At 41.1% G+C, this 20,152-nt stretch overlaps 1 protein-coding gene across 4 annotated transcripts in view; it reads left to right on the forward strand.

Moving 5' to 3' along the window:
• The first annotated feature begins 5,265 nt into the window (after positions 1–5,265).
• Positions 5,266–20,152, forward strand: part of ANKDD1B (ankyrin repeat and death domain containing 1B) — a 61,834-nt gene continuing 46,947 nt past the window's right edge. For 2 of the 4 annotated variants that reach the window (XM_063664913.1, XM_063664914.1), the window contains exons 1-4: positions 5,322–5,615; positions 10,560–10,663; positions 14,088–14,186; positions 19,375–19,683. In XM_063664913.1, coding sequence (XP_063520983.1) covers positions 5,423–5,615; positions 10,560–10,663; positions 14,088–14,186; positions 19,375–19,683 — 705 coding nt within the window. In that variant the 5' untranslated portion in view covers positions 5,322–5,422. Of the gene's footprint in view, positions 5,616–10,559; positions 10,664–14,087; positions 14,187–19,374; positions 19,684–20,152 lie in introns of all 4 variants that reach the window. The other 2 variants (XM_054488544.2, XM_063664916.1) reach the window with 2 other exon arrangements.

The following is a 20,152-nucleotide window of genomic DNA, read 5'->3' on the forward strand; positions in this document are numbered from 1 at the left end:
GGAAGACAGAATGGTGGCTAAGGGCTGCTGTCACACTGGGTCCTAAAGAGTGGACATTCCAGAAAGAGACAATTGCATTTATTTCCCTTTATTAGATAATGGCTTGCTTTATACATGTTTTATTATTATACTGTGTCCTTTTGGAGTGGCTTGAAGTATTTGGAAGAAGGCTTGAAATATGACTATTATTTAACCTGGGGCTAAGAAAAACTGTTTTTGAGGAAATACTTCATTTAAAAAATCATACCTGGTGTACCCGGTGCTGAACTGTTGTTTTTAGAGACAAGGTCTCACCGTCACCCAGGTTGGAATGCATTGTCATGATCATAACTCACTGCAGCCTGGAACTCTTGGGCTCAAGATCCTCTCATCTCAGCTTCCCAAGTAGCTGGGACTACAGGCTGGTGCCATGATGCCTAGCTAAGTTTTTGTATTTTTTTGTTGAGATAGGATCTTGCTATGTGGCCTAGATTGGTCTTGAACTCCTGGCTTCAAGCATTCCTCCTTCCTCAGTCTCCCAAAGCTCTGGGATTAACAGGCATGAGCCACCATGCCTGGCCCTGGTACTGAATTTTCTTTGAAGTAAGGTTCCATTTTGAAAAGCAGTGATATATTTGAACACACTTTGTGTTGGTAGGATTTTAGTAAACTTCGCAGAGAGGTGATGTTTATTTCCCTGGAGAAAAAAACTGTTCTTTCATTGTATAATTAAGGACTAATCGCTTTTGCTTTGTAATACATAACTGAATTAAGTTGTTCAAGAAAAACTCAAATGACATTATGGTGACTATTGGCAACATGATTCCATTTATTAAGCAAACTATAATATTGAACTGTTCCCCTTACCAGTATGAGGTAATTGTGATAGTCTTACTTTGTAACTGCTGCTGTCTACAGAATGCTCAGGGAGATTAAAGATAATTCAGAGGCAAATGGTACTAGCCCTTCTAACCTCAGTCTCTAAAGTGTAGTATGATTTCCAACTCTTTCCTGTATACACACACATACACACACACACACACACACACACACACACACACCCTCTGCCAACCACATACCTATCATTGAGTTCTGTCTACTCTTATAGGGCCTCTTGAAAACACTTCTTTCCATTTCTTTTATCAGGTTCTTATCAGTTGTCTAATATCTGGCCTTCTAACTCACTGCTTAGCTTTCACCAGTTTCTTTCCCTGCTCTAGGTCATCTTGTGCATTTTTATAGACAATACTTTCCTAATATCACTCATGTTCTTGGGTGTCTATGGAGAGAGAGAGAGAGAGAGAGAGATTCCCTAAATTAGAGACAAAAAGGAAAAAAAAGGTTAGGTCTCTTCTGGGATCAAATCTAGTTCTCTTTTATGAAGGCTCAAAAGTTTTTTCCCTCTCAGAATATGCTAAACTTCAAATGTGATCTCTGAAACCATCCGCAAGTCTGAGATATGCCACGGTTTTTTGGGTTTTGCTAGCAATTCTGGGCAGAGATCCTGGTTGTCCTTCAACATTCTACTTTTCTGCCATATTATTAGAATTTTAGCTTGGCACATGATCACCTGGAATAGACTACTGTATTTCATCAATTCTTTATAAACCACTAAGAAATAATACCTAAGATAGGGAGTCTAATAGGTTACCACTGCATAAATATGGGACACCAAGGTTTATACCTTCAGAGCAAGGATAAAGGAGAAATCCTCCATGAAGAAAGAGGGAGCAAAGCAACTTGCATGCTCAGCCTTGGCACTGGTTGGAAGGAGGGACAGCCAGTGAGAATTCGAACCACAAACCAGTACACATATAGGCTTGTAAGCTGAATTCACACAAATGGTATCATCCTAAAGAGCTCAAGCAGAAAATGTAATTAAAGTGAGGTTAGTATTGCCCCTAGTGACTGGCAGAAGCATGTGCAAATCCTCTATGGAAGAACTCAACTTCAATTCAGGCAGACAACTTAGTATCTCAATTAAAAAGATGTGATAATGTGAAAAATAGGTGTTACAGAATTGGTGACTACAATATATCTCCCATCCTTGGAGCTCACACCCTCCCAGCTAGGGGTAGCCATGTGACTGAGTTTTGACTAATTGGATATAAAAGGCAGTACTGGCCGGGTGCGGTGTCTTACGCCTGTAATCTCAGCACTTTGGGAGGCCAAGGCAGGTGGACCATCTGAGGTCAGGAGTTCGAGACCAGCCTGGCCAAGATGGTGAAACGCCGTCTCTACTCAAAATACAAAAAGTAGCCGGGCGTGGTGGGGCACACGCTTGTGATCCCAGCTACTCAGGAGGCTGAGGCAAGAGAATCGCTTGAACCCGGGAGATGGAGGTTGCAGTGAGCTGAGATTGCACCACTGCACTCCAACCTGGGTGACAAAGCGAGACCTTGTCTCAAAAAAAAAAAAAAAAAAGTACTGTGTGTGGTTGCTTCTGGGAACCTTCCTTTCTTGCAGCTGTAGCATTCTCTTTGCCTCTTCTTTCTATTTCTCTGTTCCATCCTGCTGCCTGGAAGCAGATGCTGCCGTTTACACCTGAACATAAGGGTTGCACATGGGGATGGTAGAGTAGTGGGCTGCAGGGGCTGATTCCTGGGGCTTTGTAAAACAGACATATCAGCACTGGCCTGCACACTTTGAGACTTTCACAAGAAACAAATTAAAAAATTGTTTAAGCCATAGTTACTTGGGTTTTCCTATTAATTATAGCTGAATCCTAGCTGATAAAGGACATAAAGATTATTAAGACATGTTTGTCCTCAAAAAATGGAGAGCCACCCCAGGGACAGTTTCTATTCAATGTAGGGAGGGCTATAATAGGTGAATATACAAAGTGGGAGTCTAGGGAGAAATCGTCTGGTAGAGGAGGGCAAAGAGAAATCTAGGAAGATGTTTTTAAAAATATGGAATCCTTGAACAGGACCTGGTTTTAAAGGTTTACTTCAGAATTGAACATATTTTTTTAGTCTAGACCTTTAGGGGAAAAACTACAGCTTTCAGGACTCAAAGACAAGTTACTGTACACATGGCTAAATTGCATTCCATATTTATTTGACAAATACTTATTGCAGGTTGGGTACTGTTTTAGCCACTGGAGATGCAGTAAGAAACTTAATTTTTTTTTTTTTTTTTTTTTTTGAGACAGAGTCTTGCTTTGTCACCCAGGTTGGAATGCAGTGACATGATAACAGCTTGCTGCAGCCTTGACCTCCTTGGCTCAGGCCATACTCCCATCTCAGCTTCCCAAGTAAAGACTACAGGTCTGCCCCACCACCACCAGCTAATTTTTAAGTTTTTTGTGGAGACTGGAGTCTCACTAAGTTGCCCAGGTTGGCCTCAAACTCCTGGCCTCAAGCCATCCTCCCACTTCGGCCTCTCACATTGCTGGGATTATAGGCATGAGACACCACACCTGGCCCAACAAACTTTTAAAAATCACTGTATTTATGAAGTTTACATTCTAGTTGTGGAAACACACTAAACAAATACAAACATTTCAGTGGTGTTACAAAGGAAAGAGACAACAGCATAAGGGAATGGAACATGAAGGTAGGGGACACTTTTGGAATAAGATGATCCAGGAAGGCTCCTCTGAGGAAGTGACATTTAACCTGAAACCTTAATGATAAGAAGGATCAAAACTATTTTAAAAATTCGGAAGTGGAGGTGGGGGAGAGAGGTTCTAGGCAAAGGGAGGAAATAGAAGCTGATGGCTCTCCACCAGGAAACACTGGATGAAGAATGGAGAAGAATTGTAGGGCCCAAGATCAGAGAGATGAGTAGGGCCAGATCATGTGGGCAAGCTTTTATGTATTAGCACACTTAGAATTAATATTCTGCTTGAGAACTAACCTGATACTTGAAACAGAGTCAAAAAGAAAATACCTCCCACAGTATACTTCATAGCTTCTCATTTAGCCCAAGCTCTCAGGGAATTAAAGTCCAGCTATGGCTAAGTTTCACATAATGCACTGCTTTGGAGTTTTTGTCTCATCTGTTAGAGTAAGATAAGTACACATACTATTATAAGGCTATATAGCATAAAATGATGATGCATTTTCTCCTGTCACTGATAAGAGGATTTTTTTAAAAGTAAATTTCTTGGTTTAGAATTTGAAAGCAGTTTCAAACTTGGCTAACATAATTCGGATCTTTAAATTCTTTTTTATTTATTTTTTTTAATTTTTTTTTTTTTTGAGATAGGGTCTGGCTCTATCACCCAGACTGGCACACAGTGGCACAATCTTGGCTCATTGCAACCTCTGCCTCCCAGGCTGAAGCCATCCTCCCACCTCAGCCTCCCAAGTAGCTGGGACTACAGGCATGCACCACCATGCCTGGCTAATTTTTGTAGAGAGGGGGTCTCACTTTGTTACCCAGACTGGGAGATCTTTCTGTACTTGGCTGTATGCTTTCCATTGATCTGCTGCTGTTTTCACTATTATTCCTTCTTTTGTGTGGGTATTTTCTTTTGATTTTTAGAATTTTACTTGTAAACATGCTACATATACATATAATTTGTGCCCTGTTTTTCCATTTACATATTATACTTTCCATATTAGTACATTGCCTGATATTTCTGCATAATACTCAATTCAACTTATCTGCTATTGTTTTTATCATATCCCTATTACAAACATTAGGCCCATTTCCCTTTTTTAAAAGAGGAAAGTTTGAGGTTACAGGTGGTGTTCTGATAAAATAAATAATATTTTGTCATGTTTGTTTTTTCATTGATTAGGAAACATTGTTTTGAATTTAATGCCTCAAATTTGGTGCACAATAATTTGAGGGAAAAACTGACAAGTTTGAAATGAACATTGATATTACATAATTTACATTAAAATGATACATCTTTTGTAAATTTGTAAGAAGAATAAATAAGTGAAAACCTGATTACCTTTCTTATTTGAGGTTTATTTGGGGGGTCAGAATTTGACTTGCTTCTGTATTATTTCACTTTTCAAAAGAATCCGCCAGGAAAGATTATAATTCATGGTCTTCAAATGAGAAATCAAGTCTTACTTTATTCAAAAGAAAATGTTGGAAGCCCATTTAGAAATGATTTAATATTGAAGTTCCTATAGTGTTGGTTATAAATTCAACCTTGACATTTCTCAAAATTATACAAAGAAGTGGTAGGGTAGAGCTGGGAGTTCATTACGCGGGATGTTTTATTTCCCGGAGAACCAAACCTTAGCACAGTGCACGCCACACCTGAGGGCGGATTCTCCCAGGCCAGCCCAGGTCAGGGCAGGGCTGGAAAACCAGGGGCTTGTTGCCCAGCGAACCGCCACAACAGAGAGCGGACTCGATCCTGCGCTCCGGCCGGGCTGACCTGCCTGCGTCCAGCCCCGCGCCCTGGGCCTGCCTGGGTCTGGGTCTGGGTCCGAGTCTGGGTCTGGCCCTGCGCTCCAGGCCCGCGGAGGCGACTATGGACCCCGCCGGGCGCGCCCGGGGCCAAGGGGCCACGGCAGGGGGGCTGCTGCTCCGGGCTGCTGCGGCCGCCAAGGGTCTCAGGGAAGACCTGTGGGGCGCGGCCGCCCTGCCTTGGAGGAGCCTGTCCCGGATCCCGAAGCGGGAGGGGCTTGGAGAGGAGGACACAGCAGTTGCCGGACACGAGCTCCGTGAGTCCCGGGACGAGGTCTCAGAAAATCAGGCTGCTGGGGGGGCTGGGTCGAAGGGACTTGAGAAGGTACCCAGTGCAGCACCTCCGGACGCTGCAGGAGGGAAACTGGCGCGGCGACTCCGCCCTGGGACCCCGAGTCCCAGCCTCCACAGCTGCACTCCCTGTTGGCTAGTTTTCAGCTTTGGAATCCACCCCCACCATGTACTGTGGGTGGAAGGACAGTATTATTCTTCCGAATTAAGGAGGAGGCTTTTAAAAATAATGATTAAGTCCTTTTGCAAATAAGAGTTTCATGTGCTCTTATCTCCTATATCGTGACTCATGCTCCGATTTATTGTCTGACTTTAAATAAGTCAGTCGCTTAATCTTTCTGCACTTAAGTTTTTAAAGCATGGAGTGGATCATCTATGCCTTGGGAATAATGTGTAGCATAAACTGAGGCAGCTGTTAAGCAGTTCAAAAGCTGAAAGCGATTCAAGTCTGCCCCCCGCCCCCCAACCCCGCATGCAAGGTCTTGTTGCTCTGTTGCACAGGCTGGAATGCAGTAGTGCAATCACAGACCTCCTCAGGCTCAGGTGATCCTCCCACCTCAGCCTTCCCAGTACTCAAGCCTCTTAACCGGGCACACCATCCGAGCCTACTGGCTGGGATGGCCTTATTTCCTAAACCAGGCTTGGAAGCTATACACCAATTCCTCAATATAGTGTTCATTCAATCATTCTAGAAATATTTTCAAGGGCTTAACTGTTTGCTAGGCATGTTCTAGATATAGGGTTGGAGAGAACAAGACAACCCCTGTTCTGGTGGAACATTCTGTTGTGGTGGAGGAGTGATAGACAATAAAATAAGTAAGCAAATAAATGAATAAGATAATTTAAGGTAAGTGCAGTGAAGGCCATGAGACAGGGTAATGAGGTTGGAGACAGGCTGCCTGGGACAATTCTATTACTTATAAAGCATGAGCAAGTGGTATAACTTTTGAAGATCTCAGTTTCCTCATCTGTAAGATGGAGGAATCATGCCTACATCAACAGATTATTTGTTTTATATAAACCCTAGGGCATTCTAATACTTGGAGATCAAACAAAGGAAAAAGAGCCAGTAGAAAAGACTAGAAAGCGACAGTTGGTTTACCAGACCTCTAGAGAAGAATATGTTACATGGAGTGTGTGTTCCTCTGTGTCAAAGTTGCCAAGAGCTCAATGCACATGACGAGGTATGATGACTGGGTTTTGGCAAGACGGAGTGACCTCAACAAGAGCAGTTTCGGTAGAGGGGTGGGAAAGATGTCTGATTAGCATGGGTTGAGACAAGACTGTGAGATGAAGAAATGGAGACAGCAATTATAGAATACTTAAGTTTGGGGTAATGGAAAGTTGAAAAATGCAGCAGCGGTTGGAAAGGAAGCTGGGGTCAAGGGAGGGTTTTTTACACATAGGGTATTATGGCATCTCAGTATTTTTTGAGGGGAGTGATCCACTGGAGAGAGATTAAGTGATCTAGAGGAAAGAAGAGATCATTTCTAGGAGATTGACATATGAAACACTTGAAAAGATAAAAAGGGGATGGGATGGGATCCAGAGCCCAAGTGTAGAGGTTAGCCTTTCCTAGGTTCAGGGATGCTTCATCCTGCATATATAAATGAAGGTAGGTTGGTAGACTCACCTAGGTGGGAAGATGTGGGAATTCATGTCCTATTACTTCTGTTTTCACTATGAGGCAACGGTATTAACTGAGAATTAGGTGATGGTAGTGGGAGGAAGTAAATTAGGTAGATTAGTAAATTCAGATATTTGAGGAGAAAGGAAAGGATATGACATGTTGAAGAAGGGAAGACTAGGGAAATGTAGAGGCTAGCTAGTCGTGCTGAGATTAGTGGGGAAGAATTTAAGAGACCTATTAGCATGTATATCAGTCAGGACAAAGTAAGCTTTTCCTGCAGCAATAAATGACTCCTACATCTGAGTGACTGGACTTAAAAACGATCTATTTCTGACTGAGTGTGGTGGCTCACACCTATAATCAGCATTTTGGGAGGCCAGGTGAGAGGATCACTTGAGACCAGGAATTCAAGACCAGCCTGGACCACATAACGAGACCCTGTCTTTACATTTAAAAGAAAGATCTATTTCTTGTTCGTGTAGCATGTCCAAAATACGTTGGCAAGGGTCTCTCATCTTCTTACTCTCTCAGGAACCCAGGTGTCAAGGATCATAAAGGGGTTGAGATTTTACCCTACTTGTAATCTCACAAGTTAGCTTGCTAGGTGACAGAGATGCTGACAGAAGACACTTTTGGATCAGAGATGATGAATTTCATTACTCACAGCAGTAGCAGTAGCCAGAGTGTTAGCATTTGTGTCAGTTCTCCAAGCCCCAATTCCCACTGGGAGATATAAAGATGCCAAATGACACCTGCACACACAGTGGGTTGTGTTACAGAAAAATTCTGTGCTTAGGGAACCCAAATCTTTTGTAATAGTCAGTAAGCATGCCTTACCATTGCTTTCTTCCAAGGCTGCAAGCAAACCTGCCCTTTGCTCCAGAGGAAGATATTATCTCTATCTGTCAAGGCTCTTCACTATACAAACATCCTTGAAAAGATAGTAAAGAGCAAAGCCAGTCAGTGCTTTTGCTTGTAAGATGTGCAGAAATGTGAGAAACCCAGGGAAAATTGTGTCCCAATACCAAGTTGATGGAGGTACCACCATCTTGTGACCCCTTCATTTAAACACATGGCTTCCAGTGTTGATAAAGCAGGGAAAAGAGACCTAGAGGTTGACACAGGCTTTTCACTGACTCAGCCCCAAAGTGACATGCCATCACTTCTGCTTTCAGTCCATTGGATACACCTCATCTAGCTGTATCCAGGCTGGGTTATGGGCTTACACATGTGACCAGGTAGAAGAGAAGAAGCAGATATTGATGAACACTAGCAATGTCTACCACAGCATGGCTGTGTGTTTTTCTCCAGTACCATTTAGCTGTTTAGGTACAGAAACAGAGCAAGTAGCAGTTGGATTTAATCTCAGAATTAGGATTCTGACCAACTAGTGTAATGGAGGAAAAGAATGGTGAGGGAGGTAAGTGTTTGCATAGAAGTGATTTCATAGGTGGACCATGTGCTATGGTCTGAATGTGCAAAATAAATTTCTGTTTTTATAAAATTACTCAGTGTCAGGTATTTTGTTATGGCAGCAAAAACAGACTGGCACCATGGAATCTAAACATGGTAAGGAGGGAAGTAAGGACATAGAGATGAAGAATATGAAAAAGGGCTAGAACTGTGGACTGGAGGACTTCATAAGGTGGCAGAATTTCTGGACTTGGAGAACTAGAGCAGCTGAGCTGAATGGATGAGAAGTTGTGGTCAAAGAATAGGATTCTGGAAGTCAAGATTTCAGAGGTAGTGCAGTTTGAGTGATGATTAGTTCAGGAATGTGTCTCCGAAATTTGATGGCTAAGGTCAGATCTGGGGAAGATTATTAGAGGTGACAGAGTCAGGGAACTAAGAGGCCAAGGTGTTGGATTAATCATCTATGAGGAGGTTGAAGTCACCTAGAATGGTGACAAGAGTGGGGGTAGGAAGGAAGAGAAGGATCCAGGTAATAGAAAGAATGAACATGTGAATCTGCATGAGTCTGCTCAGGCTGCCACGACAAAATACAGCAGACTGGATGGCTCAAACCGCAGACACTTATTTTCTCACAGTTCTAGAGGCTACAAGTCCAACATCAAGATGTTGGAAAAGTTCAATTCTTCTTAGGCCTCTCTCCTTGGCTTATAGATGGCCACCTTCTCCCTGCCTTCACCTGGTCTTGCCTCTGTGTGAGTGTATGTGTGTCCTAATCTCTCTTCTTATAGGGACACCAATCATACCAGATTGGAGCCCATTCATATGACCTCATTTTACCTTAATTACCTCTTTAAAGGCCCTATCTCCAAATATAGTCAACATTCTGAGGTACTTGGGGTTAGGACTTCAACATAGGAATTTTGGAGGGACACATTTCGGCCCATAACAATATTTCCCAAGAAGATACTCCTTGGTTGGTCCTTGATTGGACTTGGCAGTATCCTGAAAGGTCTTTGCTTTGGCAAAAACTTGGGGAACATTGAATGTCATGATGGTACCATTTAAAAAACAAGCAAACCCTTAGGAAACTACTCCGCAACACATCTACAGAAACCTCTCTTACGGTCCCTTCTGTTTGGAGATGGTGTATTATTGACTCCTACTTAACCTCAATTCTGGTCTTACCCCCTTATGTTGGGCTGTCCTGTGAGAGCCCTCTACTCCCCTACATAACAAAAAACTCAATAAACCCTGGAATCTTCTCTATGATAGTTAATAAAGCTTACCATATGAATGTGTACATGTGTGTGAAATGTGATGTTTATAGTAGATGTCAATCTACTTCTATGTGTGTTTATATAAATGAGAATAAAACATTTTAATCCCCTTTACCTTTGTGTCTGTATGTATGATGGGCTGCATTTTGAAATTTTCATGCAGGCCTGGCGTCTGTATAGAGTTCTGAAGACAACAGTTTTATCTTTGTAAGCTGTAGGAGCATTTGGACTCCTCCCTGCCTAATCTCGTACAAGGTTTTTTACAAACAATGCCCCCTGGGAAGTCTATGGCCACATTCTGACCTTCTAAGCCAGATACCACGTTACTGACTTCAGGGTGGTCCTCATGAATAATGTTTTGTTTGGGGCCAGGAACATTTTTAAGGATGTGAAAGCACTTGCAGCATGAGGAGAAAATGAAATCTTGATACTACAGTTTTGTAAGATATTGAAGCAAAGTTCCCCTGTCCTAAATGAAACAGCAAAATGTGAAAGACTCAGGCTGTTGTTACAAGGTTTGCCCTATGAAATATGCTTTCTCTTTGGCCTCCTTAAGTTCTCTCAGTCATGCTTGCTTTGCTTTCTTTCAGTGCTCCCAAATGAGAGAAGCTTTCAGAATGCTGCTAAAAGCAATAATTTGGATCTTATGGAGAAGCTGTTTGAAAAGAAGGTTAACATTAATGCTGTGAACAATGTGAGTAGAAGTCATAAATATGACAAGTGACTTCTCCAGTAATGGCTTGGGTTTACACAGGACATCTGAAATAATAATAAAAATAAAAATCATGGTGCTGGCTGAGATAAGGGAGAGCTGCTTTGTTGGTAATCCCGGGGTGTTTAAGCTAAAAGGTGGAGTCAAACAGTGGAAGAGGCTCTGGGTGTTTTAATTCCTCTTCCAAGAAGGGGAGTGCACAGAATCTTCATGTCTATCTGTTCAAAGTCTGTGGGTGGGCAGTAAAGCCAGCTATCAGGGTTGCAGGCCCGGACTTGGTCCTGGATTGTCGCCTGTGGATCAGTTTGGCCTCACACATTCTGGAAAGGCAGAACATTTTTTTGTTATACAATCTGGGTTGTTTTCTTGCCAATGATGTCCTTTGTGGTTCTGTTTTTCCAAATTTAAAAATCTAAAGAGGCGTGTGGATTTTCATTATACTGGTTTTGAAATGTAGTGCATCTGCCTCTTGGGCAATGAGGCCTTATCTAAAACCTGGCTCTTATTTGTTCTTTAAGTGCCTGGGTTTTAGCGGAGGGAAAGTCCACTGCCATAAATTTGGATTCTCTACTGCTTGCTTTTGTGAGGATTTCCTGATAGTCCTTTGAGGCCAGGTTTATCAAAGTGAAGGTTGGAGGCTGTGTCAATTGCTTAGGACAATTTGTGGAGTGGTTCAAGGTGGGTGTGGCAGAGGTGGATTTAATGGTAAATGAAGCATAAGCTTCAGGGCCCTTGCTTGTACAGGCCCCTTGTAAGGCACTGAGAGGGCTCTAGTAATATGTTCCTATGACTATATGATTTTGTAAAGTCTGAAAAAATATAAGGCATTTTAACGCAATTATTTAAGCTTTCTGACTCTGGCTATAAGGAAGACTCCCTAAATAGTCTAAATTCAGGTTTCACAAAACCTGTGTCTGTCGCAGGCAGTAAGGTCCTGGAAACTGAAGCTGCAGAATCTGAAATCATGTCCCACGTGCAGTGGAAGAATGTTATGCATGTTGAGGGGGGGGCGGGGGGGGGGAGCTTTGTGCTTATGTGTGGGGATAAGTGTGGGGATTGATATGTCTATGTGTATAATGTGTGTGTGTGATGTGTTATGGGTGTATATAGTGTTCATGTTCCATAGATATCCTAGAATAGGAAAGCAGCAACATTTTGTAGCGTAACAATTTTAGGGACAAAAAGAAAAAAAAAAGAAAGGAATCAAGAAAGGAAGGAAAGGAATAAAGGAGAAAGGATAGAAAAGAGGAAAAATAAAAGAAATAAGCAAGTCTCTTTGAAGGGAATATTTGCATAGTTTCAAAAATATTTATGGATAGATATCTTTGAAAATTATTATGACCATGGAAGGTTAATTGTGGGAGTAAGTGAAGCAATAATCACTTTTCCAAGTAGCAGGAAATAGATTCTCTAGTATACTATTTAAAACATTTAACATTTTTCCATATACAACTTTCTGTTATTTTAAACTTTTTTTTAATATTAAAGTACTTGGGAGAGATACTACAATCTAATATACTTTAATTTGCAGTGAGGCAAGTTATTATAAACTCCTAATGAATTGTATTATGCTTTCTAATGACATCTGTTTACTGTTTACAGCAAATTGTTGACATGGTTACTTGTAGAGTTCCTTAAAACCAGTGATGATGGAGATTTTAAAAATATAAGTAATTTTATTGAATTATCTTGGGTGCAATTTTGGCTTACATCCTTATTCACAAGTAAAATTAATAGTGGAGCTTATAAGCCCATATTTGACATAGTAGAGCAAAGCTCCAGATTTCAGACAAAGTCATAATAACTCATGGGTTTTTTGTTTTGTTTTGTTTTGTTTTGTTTTGAGATGGAGTCTTGCGCTGTCACCCAGGCTGTAGTGCAGTGGTGCAATCTCAGCTCACTGCAACCTCCACCTCCTGGGTTCAAGCAATTCTCCTGCCTCAGCCTCCCTAGTAGCTGGGATTACAGATGCGTGCCACCACGCCCGGCTAATTTTTGTATTTTTAGTAGTTACAGGGTTTCACCATGTTGGCCAGGCTGGTCTCAAACTCCTGACCTCAGGTGATCCACCCGCCTCGGCCTCCCAAAGTGCTGGGACTACAGGCATGAGCCACCGTGCCCAGCCATAACTCATGTTTTGTTGAACTTATTTTATCACTGGTTTAGCTATTGTGAAAGTTTTCAGAATCAAAATGGAGTCACCGATATTAAGAAAACCTTGACAAATAGAGCTGGGGAAGGCCATGAATACAGGGTTCTCATGCTTGTATACCTGATAACAAAAACTATCACAAAAGACTGCAAAACCCACAACCTTGCACAAAGGCCATCACAACCTTACACAGAAAATATTCTGCAAGGACATCTGTCCAGCAACTGCCTATCTAATCTAAGACTGGCGTCAGCTTGTTGTTGAACTTTGTAGCAAACGATAATTATTTCAAAACAATTATGTAATCCTCCTCATTTTTTCCTGTAAAAACCTTTGTCTTCTTTTACTTCCCTAAATACATACATAGTTTACTATGACATGCATATTCCCGTTGCAATGCTTTACTCCCAAATAAATATATTTTCTTTTGAGAGTCTCTCTTATTATTTAGGTTGACGCTACCAAGAAAATCAAATATTTAAACAGTTCTCATTTTTTTATTATTTATGTATAACAAAGAATAGTAAAGCCATGCCCAGACATCTTATTTGGGAGCAAAAGCAGTGTCTAGAATATGGGGAATATGACACATATCACTTCCAAGCATAACTTCCATTATCTGAAATGTATTAGACTGTCTCTGGGTATCCCAGGAGCATCATGTTGACTTTCCTTTGGAGCAAGATAGTCATAGCTTTCTTTCTCTGCCTGTCTGTCTTTCTTTCCTTCCTCCTTTCTTCGCTCCTTTTATCCCTTCCTCCCTTCCTTCTTCCTTTCAGAAGGAATTTATTTGCTTCAGTAAAATTTACAGTCCAAAAACTTAGAGAAGAACTAACATGAGTGGATTGAATATCTAGGAAAATTTCCACTATGCATTATTAGTATATTCTAAGCAGAAAAATTTACCATTATTAATGATTGCATAAGGGGGGAATCCAACTTTTACTTTCTAAACAAAACCCATTATATTGCTACAACATAGTGCTACAATACAATACAATATAAGCTGAAACAAGAATTTCATCTTGAGGCGTGTCCTTCAGTGGACTGCCAAATTCTCTGATGTTATCTTATAATGAAGGCAGAATTCGGCTGGACACAATTCTCATAACTTTCAAAGGTAAAGGCAAAGAGTGGAGCCAAACAATCAAAATAGAAACACTTGATAGAAAAGTATGGCCATTCAAGAAACAGGAAACCTAAAAACACTAAATAATGATCAGATGACTAAAAACATAAATTATGCTTCCTCAGATGAACCGCACAGCCCTGCATTTTGCAGTGGGGAGAAATCATTTATCTGCAGTGGATTTCTTGCTTAAACACAAGGCCAGGGTGGATGTTGCTGATAAGGTAAGCTCATCTTGAGTAGAACAAGTTGGAGCATAACCAATGTACAGGGAGAATCTGATCATTCCAGTTAAACATCTTTTCTTCACATACACACAAAATATTTTAATTGGCAGTGTTCGTTTTGGAAAGGTCTCTTCGTAGAGAATATACATATATGTGCTCTTTGAATTTGGGGACTAAATTGTTTCCCCTTTACCTATGGGACCTGGGTTTTTGCTTATTTTCTCATATTGACTTTATGACCAATAGCAAGATCATTGTCCAGAGTATAATCTGCGATGTGGAAGACAGAAGCTAACTGGCCCCAGAGACATCAAATATTGACTTTGCTCTATGAACTCTGATAATAAATAGGCTATTAAACAGCTCAGGGGTAAGCCCAGGAGCACACACACAACTTTACGCCATCCCTTTCTCAGGCTCCATCCTCTCCATGATCAGCTCCCCTACATTTTCCAGCTCCCCACCCTCTTTTCCTGGTCCTCTGGCTGGAAAGCCAAGGCTGTGGTCTCCCAGCTCTGCTGTGTACTTCCCACAAATAGGTCTGCCTCCAGGACCAAGTCAGGGAGGGTAACAAGAGAACATTTGGATTCTCCCTCCACGCTGCTTTGTGACCACAGTTCCTCTGGTCAGAGAGAAAGATTCCCTTATGTCAGAGTTTAAGGTGCTTGCCCAGCCACTGCTGCTACCCCTACCACTGTCAAGTTGTAGCTTTGGGAGTGGGGCTTGGCTTGGGAGAGGGGGCAGGGCCAGTAGAGAAAAATGAAGCAGAGAATTTCCCCTACCTTCTCTGTTCTATAGGAGCTCCCTTCTCCTCCTTAGACCAGAACGAGAGAGCTTCTCTTGGAAATCTTTCTGACTATGCCCAGGGCACAGTTCCATGATTTGCACTGCCTTGAGTCCAAGTTGGAAGGTATGGGAGGAAAAGAAAAATCAGGAAAGTCACTGCAGGATTGTCCTTACTTTGAGTTCTGATTTTTTCCCCAATCCACCTGATACCATTTACAGAGTCCTCAGCTGTTCCATGCATTCTTTTTTTTTTTTAATTTTAATTTAAAATTTGTGTGGGTATATAGTAAGTGTACGTTCCATGCATTCTTTCCAGAGATTTTATTTGTTTTGGTGGCAGAGACAGAGTGGACTGTGCTTACTTCGTTTTAACCAGAACCATAACCCCAAATCTTTAACATACCAAAATAGAGGGAATCATACAGCAAACACCTATGTATCCATTGCCCATATTAGATTGCATCTTTTCTTTTAAACAGCGTATCTGAGGATTGCCATGTTTCTAATATGTTAAATACAGGACTGGTTTGTGTCAGAGTGCAAATCAATTATTCCTGAAATGATGGAGAGATATTTCACCAACTTGTTCTCCTTGAGGTTTTTCTAAACATCTATTTGTATTACCTTGTCTCTGAAGCATGACTATTTCTCTTAACTTTGCCTGAAGATTGAAATAATGTCAGGTGGGAAATATAGTAATTCCTGGTGTGTCTCTTTTTCCTGCTTTCAAGGTTTCACTAAGTTAAATATATTTATAACTGATTAAATCATCTACAGTGGCATTACTCTGTAACTAGTAAAATGTTTTTCATAATTCAAGCAAGGTCATGTTTGACCCAGTCTGGTAGCTTCTTTATCTGAATGGTGAGCCTTGAGTTTGACTTCTTCTAAGTTCTAACACCATTTGCAAAGAGCTAACATTTGATCCCCTTCGCCATCAATATTTATTCAGTGGCTGTTGTGCATATGTCTCAGTGTCAACTACTGAGGATTCAATTAGACAGAAGTCCTTGCTATTTAAAGTGTAGTCCCAGGACTTGAAGCATGCACATCACCTGCAAGCTTGTTAGAAATGCAGGATCTCAGGCCCCACTCCAGGCCTCAATCAGAATCTGCATTTTTTAAAAATTCCTAGATGATTGTTTTTGGGAAGCACTGGTATGAGATAGAGTCATGGCTTTGCAGGGCCTACAGTCTATCTGGGGAGCAAGGAAAGAGACTGTACCAGCTGAGTGCCATTCAAGGCACTGCATGCTAGGGACCAAAGTGAGCAGCACCTCCGAGTCCTGGGAAGAGGCAGACTGGATAAATGGAGGCTCTTACTCCAGACAGGGGTAAAGAATCCCAGGTGGGTGCAAGTGGTGCTCAGAGGATAAAAACATCTGCTCACAAAGCTTCTTACCTCTGGGAAGCTCCTAACATGGAAGTGTTCCCCAGAGGAAATTATTGGCCTCACCTATGACGAGACTGGAAATGAGGACAGGTTATCAGTGACTATTGAGCAATGTACACTTTACAGAGCTTCGTGAGCCAACTGTGAGTATAATTTGTGACACATGGTCTTAAGTAGTCTCAGGCATGCCAGTTTTGTATCAGAATTTGTTTTATGGAGGTTCTTCTCAGGGAGTTTATACCTGTGAGCGGTGATTCATTGCCTCTGAGGAACAATGGCTCCACTCTGAGTTTGTGGTTTTAGAGACTCAAGTTGATTGCAGCTTGAATTCCCAGCTTTTAGATTTTATGATCAGAGCTTGAAATTTTAAAATGTAGGCTGCTTTGAAATTAGGAATTACCTTTTAGGGAAAAATAGATCTCCTATCAAAGAGTGATTTGTCACCTGTCTCAAATATTTCTGGTGGTTTGTTTTTTTTTTTTTTTTTTTGAGGTGGAGTTTCACTCTCGTTGCTCAGGCTAGAGTACAGTGGCGCAATCTTGGCTCGCCACAACCTCCTTCTCCCAGGTTCAAGCGATCCTCCCGAGTAGCTGGGATTACAGGCATGTGCCACCATGCCTGGCTAATTTTGTATTTTTAGTAGAGATAGGGTTTCTCCACGTTGGTGAGGATGGTCTCGAACACAAGTGATCTGCCCGCCTTGGCCTCCCAAAGTGCTGGGATTACAGGCAGGAGCCACCGTGCCTGACCTTCTGGTCTCTATTTGAAAGCAGATTTAGTTAGAGCACTGACTTGTAGGGAAGTCCAAATTAAGAGGTGGAATTGTGTTTAGGGAACATGTTTTGAAGAACCTCAAGTAGTCAGTCATTGTTCATCATTTCTCTTTGGGACAAAGAGTCCAGAAATGAAGAGTCTTCTTCATGCTGGAATTGTAAACCTACAAATGGACTAACTCACCATCTAGAGTTAGATAAATTTGATAGGATATGCACATTAAGAGCAGGGTTTCTCAACAGTGGTGCTATTGACATTTTGGGCCCGATAATTCTTTGTTGTTGGGGCTGCCCTGTGTATTGTAGGATGTTTAGCAGCATCCCTGGCCTCTATCCACTAGGTGCCAATATTAACCTCCCCCCACCCACAGCATGACAGTAAAAAATATCTCCATATATTTTTCCAAATGTTTCCTGGGGGCAAAATCACCCCCAGTTGAGAATCACTAGTTTAGAGTTATGCCTCAATAATTTGAGACTTGCTGTTTTACTCTCCCAACATGAATTCTACTGAGAATAAGAGAATACATTAATGCAACTTGGGAGCAGCCAAAATAAATGCCAAAAGGCTTATGCACTTTACAAATAGAAGTGTACTGCAGGCCCTCATTCCTTAGTCATTTACTCATACTGTGTACATCTAACAAACAGTTTCCAGATCACAAACACAACTGATTAGAAAAGGCAAATAAAATGTACTGTGAGAGCTTCCTTTGGGTAGGCACTTGTACTGAGGAAATGGATTACTTTTTCATGGAGCTAAAGGAAACAGAAAAACAGACACTTGAGTTTGCAGATAAGGAAGCTGAAGCTGAGAGTTAGAACTAAGTTCACCAAGATCCCCGTACTTGAAAGTGATAGAAAGTGACCAGAATTTGAGATTAGTTCTGCCTGATCCTGAAGATCAGGCTCATAGTGTCTGCCCTATCCTGCTTCTGTAACTTAGGGCCCCGGGTGCAGATGCATTTTTTTACTTATTTCCCTCGAATCTCACCTCCCTAAAATAACCAGTGTTAACTGCTGGCTATGCTCCCTTCCACACTTTTCTCTCTTCTTATTTGGTAGACAAGTCAGCATTCAACTGCCCACAGCATCCCTACAGGTCACTAAGTCCTGGTCTCTTTCAGTCTAACAACTTTATGCACACGTGTTTGCACACAGACAAATCTAAATAATTTTGTGTAAATAAAATATTTTAAGTAGCATCTATATAAATGAGATCCTTTATATAACTTGTGTTTTTTTCACCTGTGTGTACCCTCTCCTCCTCTGGTAACCATACTTAACTATCTGAGATATGTGTGTTTATTTATGTACTTTTCTCCTGCTCACAGTCATATCTATATTGATCAATCAACCTACCTACCCACCAACCCACCTATAGATAGATATAGATATATACATATACATGTATGGGGTTTTGTTAATCACTCCTTTTTAACAAATCGGATTATATCATATTTATTCTCTATCTTATTTTCCACAAGGCTCATGGAAATCTTTCCAAGTCAATTGTTGTAGCACTAATTCATTATTTTTAATGCTTGCATTATATAGTCTGACTATTCTATAACTTATTTAGCATTCCTATGTTGATAGGCTTTTATCTTGCACCCAGTTTTTAGTATTACAATTAATATCCTTATATATACAGAATTAGGTACTGACATTTTTATTTTCATGGGATAGATTCCCAGGAGTGGGATTGCTGGTCATATTTTCAATTCTGATAGATATTACCAGATACTTAAACAATAATCATTTCCATTTCCTTTCTTTGTCCATTATTCTGAGTTTGTCTTTTTCTTCTCCATATGTAAGTGTGCTTCATGCATTAGAGAATAACCATTTATCTTTATTAAAGATACATTTTTAAAAATCTGTCATTTTTAATTGACTATTATCTATCTGTTCTAACTCTGGATTAAGAGACTGTACATTGTAGTCTGGATTTTATTCTAATATATTTATTGTTTGTGTGCTATTTTGTGAGTATGGTATGATATAGCTTTTCATTTTATTTTCTTCCAGATGGAGAACCACTTGTGCCTGCACCACTTATTAAGTATAACCATTTTTCCCCATAGAACCGAAATATCACTTTTGCTGCATATTAAATTCTCTATTTCTTAGTTTTCAACAATCTAGTATTAATTTGGCCTTTGTTGATGAGGCAGTATATGCTGCAGCTCATCAGAGTGATAGATTCTCTTTTTCTGTCTTCTTGGGGAAGCACGGCTTGACAGTAATTCACCTTGCAGCCTGGTCTGGGAGCCTTCAGGTCATGCTCATGCTGGTTAAAGCTGGAGCAGACCAGAGAGCCAAGAATCAGGTAGGTATGTGGGTCACACCTGGACAAAAGCTCTTACCTCACCATTGCAGGAGAGAGGAAGTTCTGAGGTCGCTGTGTATCTCCCCCACCCCTGGTTCTCTTCAGGATGGAATGAACGCCCTCCACTTTGCCTCTCAGAGCAATCATGTGCGCATCGTGGAGTATCTTATTCAAGATCTGCACCTCAAGGACCTGAACCAGCCTGATGAGGTGTGTTTACTTTGGTTGTATAGGTCTTGCATATACCCCTATCAAATTTCACTTTTTTCCTGCCTCTGGTACAGCTGTGAAAGCAGCCAGCACAGACAGACCCGGCCCTGTAGCCAGCTCCTCCATCACCATGGCAGACCACAGAACCAAAGAGGAGTGTTGGTATTAGTGGTGGTCCTGGCCCCTGCTTGTAGGGAGAACAGGAAATGTTGAGGAAGCAGCCAGATTCCTTCTTCCCATTCTACTCCCTCATCCTGGCCAGAGTGTGGATAGTATCCTATCCCCTTTAGTAATCAGAATGTGTACCTAAATTTTATTTTATTATACTTGGCCTTTTGGGAATATATTTGACCCAAAGCTATACAGTAATGAGCCTTGAAATACAATGCAGTTTTATTGCATTTGTCAATATTCCTTTTCTTTACATAAGGGGATACATAACAATACCAGCTACTACTTAACGAGTATC

The sequence above is a fragment of the Pongo pygmaeus genome, chromosome 4 (assembly GCF_028885625.2).
Source record: "Pongo pygmaeus isolate AG05252 chromosome 4, NHGRI_mPonPyg2-v2.0_pri, whole genome shotgun sequence".
Classification (NCBI taxonomy): Eukaryota; Metazoa; Chordata; class Mammalia; order Primates; family Hominidae; genus Pongo; species Pongo pygmaeus.